We start from the raw sequence: 11,352 nt of genomic DNA, 5'->3' as shown, positions 1-11,352 counted from the left end.
AGGGAGTTGGGCTGCGACCTCAATTTTGGCTAACAGGACAGGAGCTGATTCACTGGTGGTATGAAGTCCTCTTCCCTGGAATTTGGTGCCATGCCATTTGGCTCCCTGGGCTGCGAAAGTGCCTCTGAGTAAGGGATCGATTAAGGGGTGAGCAAAGGAAGAATTGATCTCTTCCAAGATTGGGGAGCCCCGCCCCTGGCTGAGTGCAATGCTGCCTTGGTTGTGTGCCAAAGGATGGGACAGGATGTTTCCTTAGTCGGGCCCACCAGGGAATTAGTGTCTTGCTGCGGACGTCCCCCGGAAAACTGACTTGGGAGGGAAGGAAGGGCAGTCCGAAGCACTGGAGGCTGGGGAAATTTAGTCAAGATGTAATTTTTGATGGAGCAAACCAAAGTCAGGGTCCTGACAAGTGACCTGAAGTTTACATAAATCAAGACTCTGGCTGGTGTTTCTCGTGGGTGGTTGGGGGATGACAAAATCGTGTGTGCATTAGGGAATAGGCAGTGTCCCCACATTAGGGCCCTATCTGTAAGTCTGAGTAATACAAACAGGAAGAGTGTCCTGGGCCACATGGCTAAGGTAAGCAAAAATGGCCCCAGAGGGTACGAGTTGTGAGGGCTTGAGGGAAGGCTGGATCTGTTTGATTTCTGTGACCATCTGAGTGTGGGTGGGGGTGCCCCAAATATGTGAGGCGGTGGAAAGTTGCTCAATAGTAAGACAGAGATTTCCCCCTGTTGCCCACATCACTGGTTGGGTAAAGCCCATGTCTCAGTGGACAGGCATGCCCAGCAGGTTTGCTTAAGCCTTAAGGTACATGCGGTTTGGTTTGCCAGGGCAAAAGGTGTCTCACCTATGGGTAAACACTTTATTTTTATTTATTTTTTGTATAGTGTTTGTTCTCCCTTTAGTTTTCCTCCCACCATTGGAAGCTCATGTCCCAGCGTGGAAGAAACCATGCTGTGGTGTCAGACAGTGAGCAGCCCCCCGTGATGCTTTTGGCACTTTAACTGTTTTGTACATATTACAAGATATTAATATAATGTTCATTGTAGAACATCTAGAAAATACAGATAAGCAAAAAGAAAAAAAATCAAAATCTCTCATAGTCCCACCCTACAGAGATGACCACTGCCAATGTTTCGGCGTATGTTGTCCTGCAGGACAGCCTGTGTTTGTGTGTGTGAGTGCGGAAATTGACCAAAAGGAGCCACATCGTACACATTGTTCGAGAATCTGCATTTTTATCACTTCATAATATACAGTGACCACCTTTCTGTGTCACTGAATATTCTTCTCTTCTCCAGACCTGTGTGCTCAGCCCTGAGCCCCCAGCCCCACCCTCACCCGACCATTTCCCCCACGTGTCCCCTGCCAGTGGGAGCCAGAAACTGGCACACGGGCCCCAGGTCTGGGGGCTGCGGAATCTCCCACCCCTCCCCCACGCCGCTCTCCTCGCTTAGTTCACCTTCATCATTACCTTTGTAATAATTGAGATCAAATTCACATAACATGAAATTAACCATTTTAAAGTGGTTAATTTATTGGCAATTAGTACATTCAGAATGTTGTACAGCTACTACTTCTGCCTAGTTCCAGAACATTCCATCGCTCCAAAAGGAAACCTCGTACCTATTAAGCAGTTGCTCCCCAGCCCCTGGCAACCACCAATCTATGTTCTGTCTCCATGGATATTTCATATAAATGGAAAAATTTGAAAAAAATGTTGTTTTCTTTTTTATCCGGGGAAATGTAAATGCCAGACTGATCGTGTGCCTCCCCTCCGACTTGGATAAAGTCCTGAGTGTCCTGGTGCCCAGCCACCTCTTCAGGCTCCTTGTCTGACACTCTGCCCCACCACCTGCCCACGCCTGGTCCCCTGCAAATAGAGCTGTGCGCTCCTCTGAGCCACTGCAAATGCTGTTCCTCTGTGGGGTTGCCCTTCCTGCCCTTCTCGCATGAGCTGTCCTACTTACCTTTTCCAACTTGGCTCTCCCTGTCACTGTTCCCCCAGCATGTGACACATGCTCGAAGGTGGCCAGGATCACCGTGTCCAGGACAGTGGGAAAGGGTAGTGGGATGCAGTGAGGTTCTACTGCTTGACCACAAGCAGCCCTGGTTTTACCTCTCACTTCTCTGTAGTCTCAGATACTCTCCACAGTGTCTGAGCTAAACAGGGAACCACCAACTCACCCGAGCCCTGTCATTAGGAGTTGGCATCTTGCTGCGTCCCCCTGTTGTGACGGCTGGCAGTGAGGCTGGTGCACAAATGGGCAACCCAGAAGGATCTTTCTCTTCCTTTTTCCTTCCTCCAGCCTCGTTCTTTCTACTCGGGAAGCCAGATGCTTTAGCGTTTAATTACATGCTGCAGTTGGAAGCACAGAATGTCAGAGCTGGAAAGGAAGCACCTTATTATAAATAATAGCTCCTAGCATTTATTGAGCACTTACTCTGTGCCAGGCACTGAGCCAGGCTCGTTTCCAGGCATTACCTCATTTAACCTTCCAGCAACTCTAGGAGGCAGGTGCCATCATCATCCCCTTTCTTCAGGGAAGGAAACTGAGGCTGAGGGAGGCCACAGAGCATTTCCCAAACCATGCTGTGTGGTACATAGTGGCACAGAATATTAGTTGGTGTTAGCAAAAATGTTTCCCATTGTCAAATGCTGTATCCTGCACCCCCTTGGGAAATTCACAATGCACACCCACATACTAAAGGTCCTGAGAAGTCCTGCAGCAAAGAAAACCTGTTTAGGTCAGCGTCTCTTCTGTCACCTCACAAAACTGCTGATCCAGAGAGCACAATTTGGGGAATGCAGATATTGACCAACCTCCTCATCTTCAACATGAGGACTCAGAGGCCCAGGCAGATCTCTAGGGGCAGATCAGGCACGGTGCTTGGGCCCCATGCTCTCTGCAGCCCACAGGAAGCCTAGAGCAGGGGAAGGCAGATGATGGCCCATCAGGCTGCCACCTGTTTTTGCAAATAACGTCGTGTTGAAGATTTTCTGATCAAGCTCCCCTGGTTAATGGATGTGTCAGTCGGAGCCCAGAGAGAATGGCTGGTGTGTCCAAAGTCACACACAGCCAATTAGGGGCAGAGGCAGGAATAGATCCCAGGTCCCAAAACCCAGGTATTCTCTTGGGGTGTGAAGTTCCACGATACCTGCGACCCCGTGACAGCTCTCCACTGTGTGGTGTCTACACACCGTTCCCTTTCTGCTACAGAGACCTCCCCCACCCCACCCCCACACACACATTTCCTAAAGCCACCCTGGCCTGAACTGCCTGGGGGGCCTCCCTCTGTCTCCCTGGAGGGTAAACCGCGCAGGGGCCAACCCCGAAGTCTGGTAGGGGGCAAAGACTGAATGGAGCAATCCGGGTTTATTTTAATTCCGTACCAGATGCACTAAAATGTCATTAACTTCCCCACCACCAATTCGAAACGTGAGATCATGTGGACCGGAACTGGGCGCATGGGCAGAAGGCGACCTTTGCCCGTTCCAGGAAGAGTTTGTCAAACCAATGAATAGTGTAAACAGGGAGCTAGGAGGGTTGTTTGAAACCACTTCAGAAAATAAATGATGTTCAAGGGCTCTCGGGCCTCCCGGAAGTGCACTGCCACACAATTTACATTTTTCTGAGAGGGGCACAATTGAATATGCAAATAAAATCATTCTTATCTCTTCATTAAAATGACTCATGGAAAGAACACTTTATGAACCTTGTTTAAAATGTGAGCCATTTAAAATATCTCCAGATTTAGGCATTTTTGGTCCGATAGGTCTATCCAGCAAGTGGTCCTAATGAGGGAGGTTTGTTAACCTCAGGATCTGGAGGAGGGGGCTTCCTGCTGCCTCCCATGGCCAGGGCGCGCCAGAGAGCTCAAGGTTCATCTGGAAACAGTTGCGGGGACAGCAGGGCACAAAGCCTCTGGGTGGTGGCTCTTCCTGGGGCAGCCAGACTGCCCAGATGGCCCTTCCAGAGCCGGGAGTTGCAGACTTGTCCCTGAGGTGGAGGGTAAAAATAGTCACTTACGGGTGGCAGCTGGGCCCAGAGACACTGGCTTCCCTGTCTCTGGAGCAGGCGGGGGCAGCAGTTGACAGCCTCCTCCTCAGAGGCCTGAGGCCCCTCCCAAGCCCTGGGGGCTGGAGGGTCTTTCCTTAACGATGCAGTGACTCCCCAACCCCCCAAACAAATACTGAGAGTTTGAGCTTGGTTATAAAACAGCTAAGGACTTAAATCCTGGCTGTGCTAGTTACCAGCTCTGCGACCTGGGGCAAGATGTGTCTCTTTTCTGAGCTTCTATTTTCTCATCTGGCAAAAGGGGCTAATGATTTCTTTCTACAAGGCTTGCTGTGAAGATTAAATGACAACGACAGCAAACACGTTTCACTCCGGAACCTCACTCTTCTGTCCTTCTCTCTTCCACCAGTTGCTCACCTTCTGGCACCTTCTTCGACAGCGGCTGGGAGGCACGCCAGCTGCTGTCATGAGGACACTCAAGCAGCCACGTGGACAGGTCTGATGGTAAGGAACTGAGGTGCCCCCTGCCAAGAGCCAACGAGGAACTGAGGCCTCCTGCCAACAGCTGCGTGAGCAAGTCACCTTGGAAGCCGGCCCTGGCCCCCCGTCAGGCCTTCAGACGGCTGTGGCCCTGCCAACGCCTTGACTGCGGCCTCACGAGCACCCCAGAGCCACAGCCACCAACTAGCTCCTTCTGGATTCCTGGTCGCAGAAGCTGCCTGGGATTATCAAGGTCTGCTCAATGCCGGGCCATGCGCGATGCAGCAATAAATAACCAATGACTTGCCTTTCGGTGTCATTATAAGAATTAAGAGATAATATGTGTCAAACTGCAACCAAACTTGCCGAGATCAGAGGCTCCAGCGAGGGCAGACGGGAGAGAGTCAGGAAGAGGAGGCGCTGGGCAGGGAGCGGCCGGCTGGGCCCACATGAAGTGTGACAGACCGAACAGGCAAGCGGACAATGGACATGGATCAAAACAGAACTCTGACCCCAAACCTGCAGCAACAGCCCAGGAAGCCAAAACAACCCCCGGAGCAGTTGGCCCCAAATGGCCAGGACTTGATCATAACTGACAGCTTCCCTAATTTTGTCCCCATTCCAATGCAGGACCAACTGGAGAAAGCCAACTATGCTCTCCTGACCAATCACAGGTCGCTGCTCTTCTAGTCAGCCCACCTACAGCGCCCCCGGGCCAGCAGCCCCAGTCAGGGTAGACCTGACTCCCCCTTTCCCCTGTGAAGCTTTTTCCCACTCCTCTGCCTGCCTGTGAGTCTCTGCGAAGTGACAGTGGCTGACGGCCTTGCCATAGCGATCTCTGAGTGACAGTGGCTGGCGGCCTTGCTGTAGCAATCTCTGAATAAATGCCTTTGCTTGCTCTCATCTGGGCGGTCTTTGCTTATTTCCAGAAGCCCAAGTTCTCTCTCTCTCCCTTCCTGCTCCCAGGTCAAAGACAACATCTTCTTCTCCCCCCTCCTACCCCCTCCCACCCCAGGTATCCAAAGAAACCAGCTCAGAGAGGATGGAAAAGAAGGGGACAGGAATAATTAACGGCATAGCTTTGGAACAGGACAGATCTGCGATGAGATTCTGCCTCCGATGCTTAACTAGCTGTAAGGTCTTGAGTGAGTCACTTAAACACTGAGAACCTCTGTTTCCTCGTGTCAAGGGGACAGTCTGGCTGAACCCCAAGGCTGGTGTGAGAGTTCAATAAGGTAATGTATTTAAGGCACGGAGCACGTAGTAGGTGCTTAGCAAAGCAAAGGCCGGCCATCCAATCCACCTCTCAGAGCCTGCTGCCGTGGGCAGGCCCCTGTCCTGCCCTCTTGTTCACTCCCACCCCTTCCTTTGCAGCGGGCAGCCGGACTCCGGCTGAATGGAGTCCAGTCTTGGGCTCCAAGTCCAGGGTTCATCAAAGATCTCAGGAGAAGGATGGGCAAAGAACACATCTGAGCATCTCTCTAAAGAAATCCAACTGGCCCAAAGCAGAAGACAAAACGTTCCGACCAGCTACCTGCCACCTCCCGGTTCTATCCTGGCTCTAAGGGGACGTCAGAGCAGGGAGACTCCTGCGCAGAAAACTGAGTGCCCTTGTGCCAGGCCAGCTTTCCCAGCACTGAGGAAGATGAGCCAGGTTGTTTCCCAATCTCGGTGTGTGTGTGTGTGTGTGTGTGTGTGTACGTGTGTGTACATCTCTGCCTGTGTCTATTCCTTCATCTTTAAAATGAGAATTTTTATAGCTCACCAGGACACACACGAATTAGTGTTCCGATATTGAATATATGCGTGGCGGGGGGGCTGGTGTCTTAGTCTGTTTTGTGCCACTATAACAGAATACCTGAAAATGGGTAATTTATAAATAATAGAAGTTTATTTCTCACAGTCCTGGGGGCTGGGAAGTCCAAGATGGAGCAGCCAGCACCTGGTAAGGGCCTTCTTTCTGCATTGTGACGTGGCAGAGGGCATCACATGGCAGAAAGGCAAGAGAGAGGGAGAGAGCAAGAAGGGGCCAAACCTGTCCTTTTATAAGGAACGCACTCCCGAGATAATGGCCTCGATCCACTCTCGAGGGCAGTGCCCCTCCCCGAACACCACGACATTGGGCATCAGGTTTCCAACATATGTACTTTGGGGACACACTCAAATCACAGCAGGGGGCAGGAGCTCTGACATGCTCATGTGCTGGGGGCATCCTGAATCCCCTCATGCCAATTTTCCAGGCCTTTCCATGTCCCTTCTCTGAGACCTTCTCTGCAACCTTCTCTACCACCACTGAATTCAAGTCTCCAGCCACCACTTCTTGCTAGAGGCAGAGACTAAGTGCTTTCCTTACTTCCTGCGACAAGCAGAGAATGAAAATTAACACGGGGTGAGAAACCGCACCCCACCCACAAACTGAGGCAAAGATTTTAAAATACTGACAATAACTAGGATGAGGGTGGCACCCTCCTTTCCCATAGGGCAGGAGCATAAACTGGTGCATTTCCGGAGGGCGATTTAGTAGGATGTACTTTGTGATTCTGCTGGTCCATTTTTCAAAACACAATCTAAATAAAAAATCACAGTTTCTGAACAAAGACTTTGATAGAAGGCTCTTTACGGTAATATTGCTCTGGTGCAAAAAAAAAAAAAAAAAAGGAAAAAGAAATGATTCAGGTATCCAAAACCAGGAACCTTGGTGAAATAACACCATTCCTTCACCAAGAATGATGTAGATTAGTATTTTGAGATCACCAGGGAATTGTTAGAAATACACATTCTGGGCCCCGACCCCACACCTACTGATTCAGAAGCTCTGCGTGGGGCCCAGCAATCTGGGTTTTAACAAACCTTCCAGGCAATTCAGAGCCACGGTTGTAGAGGCCTGTCACTGGGAAAGATACACCGTTAACTACTAAAGGTTACAAAACGGCACGTACAAAACACTAGGTATGAACAGTGCATTCTCATTTCTAATATTAATATACACATAGAGAGACGCACAAACAGAAAAAGGTCTGGAAGAGTTTGTTCCAAGGTGGTAACATCCACACTCTCCGGGTGGTAGGATTGTGAGGTTGTAGATTTTTTTTTTTCATTTTTCGAATCCATATTTTCTAACTAGCTACAATGACCATGTTTTCATAAAAACTAAAGGGGAAAAAACCAATAATTTATTTTTTAATTTAAAAGATAAATAAATCGGGCCAGGTTGCAGGTGGGATGTAGGGAAGGAGGCAGACAGCCGCTAGCCCAGGAAAAGCTGGGAGGCAGGACGGCCGGGGCGACCCAGGGCCACCGGCCAGTGGAGCGGCCAAGGCGGCCACCCCTCCGCTGGCTAGGAAGGTTTACTAGGGCTCAGGTACAGAGCAGAGCAGAGATTTCCGGCAGACTTCTGCAAGAACTGGACTGCTAAGAGCACCAGATCCCGGAATGGGCACCTTTGGGAGATTTTCTAGCCCAGAACAGAGAGCGGATACCGGGAGGGGGCCGAGCTTCGCCGGCTAGAAGACACCGGCTTGCCCCAGTCTCCAGACCCCTCGGCCCTGGGACGCCGGGGCGGCTGCGAGGCGGGCGGGACTCCCGCCCCCTGGGGCGGGGCGGGGCCCGGCGGTTGCTAGGGGAGGGGCGGCGGGGCGGGCGGGGAACTCGGCTGCAACTGCGACGCGCGCTCGGCTCTCCGGCGGCAGCTCCCACGCCTCCTGTTGCTCCTCTGGGCCGCCGCTTCCCGCCGGGCGCCCAGGGTAGGCGGCCCGAGAGTGCCAGCTCCCGGGCAGCCTCCCGCCTTCCTCCCCTTCCCGCGCTTGAGTCCCTCGGACGGCCGGGAGCGTCCCCAAGAGCGCGGACGCCAGCGAGCTCCAGTGCGCCGCGGATTGCGCGCCGAGACCCTGGGCGCCGCGCCGCGATGAACGCGACCTTCCTGAACCACAGCGGCTTGGTGGAGGTGGGCGGCGTGGGCGGCAGCGCCGGGGCCGCCTTGGGGAACCGCAGCCACGGGCTGGGCACGTGGCTGGGCTGCTGCCCCGGGGGCGCACCATTGGCTGCCAGCGACGGGATCCCCGCGGGGCTGGCGCCCGACGAGCGCAGCCTGTGGGTGTCGCGCGTGGCGCAGATCGCCGTGCTCTGCGTGCTGTCGCTCACCGTGATCTTCGGCGTTTTCTTCCTGGGCTGTAACCTGCTCATCAAGTCAGAGAGCATGATCAACTTTCTGATGCAGGAGCGCCGGCCCTCCAAGGACGTAGGCGCCGCCATCCTGGGGCTGTACTGAACGCCACCCCGGCCGGTTCCCGCCAGCGCCACTGCCGCAAGGAGAAGGACCGGAGAGACCAGACCCTCGTCCCCCTCTGTGGGCTGTGCCGCCGCCTCCGGGCAGGTAGCTCAAGGGGCAGCGACGTGCCTCTGGGCGCCCGGGCCTGGGGACGCAGCGGGACTCGCGGCGACGGCGCGGGAAGGGACTTCCGCGCCGGGCTCGGTCCTGTGTGCGTGTCAGCGTTGGAGGGTGGGAGGTTGGGGGATGAGGGTTCTTAACCAGATTTATTTAAAAAAAAGTTCGGGGCAGTGGGAGTGAGTGCGAGGCCGTTTGGGGCTGAGGTCGCTAGCGTGGGAGTTTTGTGTCTGTTAGTGGGGGTGGGTTCCAAGCAGGGTGGGGGAGTGTGGTTGACGATCTGGAGCATCCGTCTCTCGTCTTGTTTCGCCTGATTTTGCAATTCAAAAGAAATCTTGTAATAAAACTGCAACCGGAGGGCTTTGGGAGACTTTCCACCCGCGCGCGCCTGTGTGTGTGTGTGTGTGTGTGTGTGTGTACGCGCGCGCGAGGGTGTTAGGGCGTGTGTTGGCGGGGGCGGAGGGAGGAGTGGCGTGTCCCCTAGTGGCGGGCACTTTGAGCCCATCGGGAAGAAACCAGCCCCTGCGTAGGACGCCTGGCTGGGGAGCCATCCGGCAGGTCGGGGCTCCTGGGGCTGGGCGCAGAAGTGGAAAAGGAACTGTTGTCTACGCGACTGCGGAGGAGGCAGGTCCTGTGGGGCAGCCAGACAGCTAGAGAGATTAATTAAACCATTGGAAATTTGACTCTTCTGTGAGATGAAACAAAATCAGTGAGTTGCGTCCAAAAGGGGGAAAACAGTACAATTAGATCAGGATAGCGAACAAGTAAAATTCAATTTGGTAGAGGGGGAAAAACTAGATCTAGTTAAATATCTAATTATGAGGCCAAAATCCCCATCCAAGGGCTTGTTTGGAGCCCACCCTCATACAGGGTGGGCGAGTAGAGTAAGAAGAAACCCCTTGGTTGCATCCGGGAGCGCGGGCGGTTCTCTGTGGTGAGGGCGACTCAGTACGTTTAGAAGGGAGAAAATGGCCTCCAAATGCAGTTGTCTTCAGGGGTCTTGGAACCTCCCGTTCTGAGATGCTCCCAGCTGCCCAGAAACCAGGCTTCCTGCAGGTGCTAACTTCCCTCAGAGCAGTGTGAAGCAGGAAGAACCTTGGCACTCGCCTTTCAAGGGGAAGGGGGTTGTTATTCTGTCTGCAAGTCAGAGAGAGCTGGAGAGCTGGTCTGCCGGAGAGCTGGAGCTGGGGGGCGCCCAGGGAGAGAAGGCTGGGCTTCGTGGCCTCTGCCTCCACCCTAGCCCTTAGTGCCAACGCCACTTGGAAGACTGGGGGAGGGAGCATGCTAATAGATTTCTCCCTCTCTTCTCTCTTTTGCCATGGGTGGAAGTGAGGCAGAATGAGGAAGAAGATGGCTGAGTCCTTAGCTGGCTTTGGAAACAGAAGCAAAGCGAACGCTGTCTCCTGTCTTTGGCACTGGTTCCATTAGGGAGGGAGTTGGCAGGGGGCGTATCTCAAAAGCACAGATGGTCACCAGCTATGAAGGATCCGGAGTCTTCCTGGCTCCTGAGCTCTCCGGTGTAGTCACAATCATCATTATCAAGATGAATCCCTTTCCTGCCCACCCTGCTGTCCTCATCTCAGACCTGGGAGGATTTATTCAGTTGGACAGGCCTGGCCAGAGAGGTCAGAGGCCAGAGACTCCTTGTAAAGTGTCTAATGGGGCGAAACCCCCAACGTGGCGAACGTTCTATTCGTGGTCTGGTGTGACTTGCAGGTAGCCCAGCCTGATGTGGGGACAGCAGCCTTTAATGCTTCAGTCACCCTGGACATCTGGCATGTGTACGAAGGTAGCGCAGGTGTCTGCAGCCTGGGCTGCTCACACAGCAAAACCCCAAAGGACCGGAAACAGAGGTGTCAGAAGGAGCACAGGCTTTGACACTTTTCGGCCTGGTCAAGTCAGAGCAAACGCTCCAAGAATTTTCCTCCAATAAAATAGGTCTGCTACAAAATGTGACTGGGGCAAGAGGAGAGTAAGTCAAGAGTTAAATTTCCTGAATTTGCTAAAAAGGAAAGCCTTAGTGGGGAAGCTTTGCATGATTTTCTCACTATTGAGAAAAAGTGGGGGACAGCGAAGACATGTCTGTGTACTGACAGGCGAGTTTGGGTCCCCATGCCATGGTGTACACGACTGCACACAGGGGCACGTGGGCGTGAGGGTGTGCCCACGCGTGCAGGCTCACGCAAAGGCAGGCTCAGGCCTCAGGGAGGAAAACAGCACATGGGGGTGGGGTTCTGGGAAGGGGTGAGGGTGAAAGTCCACATCTGTAGCCCGTCTTAGTTCTCCCCGAGCCCTGGAGGCCTGTAGGGTGTTTACTGAGCTGCCTTATATAAACCTGGGGGACAGGGGTAGGAACACCGAGTTATGTAAGATGGGAGCGAATGAGGAGCACTGCTCCAGGGAAGGGCCAGACTGGATCAGAATCCGGAGCCACGAGAGTGGAGCATGAAGTGGCCTGGTTCTCGA

At 53.3% G+C, this 11,352-nt stretch overlaps 1 protein-coding gene across 1 annotated transcript; it reads left to right on the top strand.

Moving 5' to 3' along the window:
- The first annotated feature begins 8,212 nt into the window (after positions 1–8,212).
- Positions 8,213–9,101, top strand: RPRML (reprimo-like). Its single transcript, XM_012655242.1, has one exon. It carries the CDS (start codon positions 8,407–8,409, stop codon positions 8,767–8,769), a length of 363 nt encoding a protein of 120 aa, XP_012510696.1. The 5' UTR covers positions 8,213–8,406; the 3' UTR covers positions 8,770–9,101.
- Positions 9,102–11,352: the final 2,251 nt, after the last annotated feature.

This window comes from Propithecus coquereli, unplaced genomic scaffold, assembly GCF_000956105.1.
Source record: "Propithecus coquereli isolate 6110/MARCELLA unplaced genomic scaffold, Pcoq_1.0 Scaffold469, whole genome shotgun sequence".
NCBI lineage: Eukaryota > Metazoa > Chordata > Mammalia > Primates > Indriidae > Propithecus > Propithecus coquereli.
Note: the sequence above shows the minus strand (reverse complement) of the source record. Positions and strands in the feature narration are given on the sequence as shown.

Coding starts and splice junctions, on each gene's coding strand:
- RPRML (XM_012655242.1), top strand. CDS start 8,407: ATGAACGCGACCTTCCTGAACCACAGCGGCTTGGTGGAGGTGGGCGGC.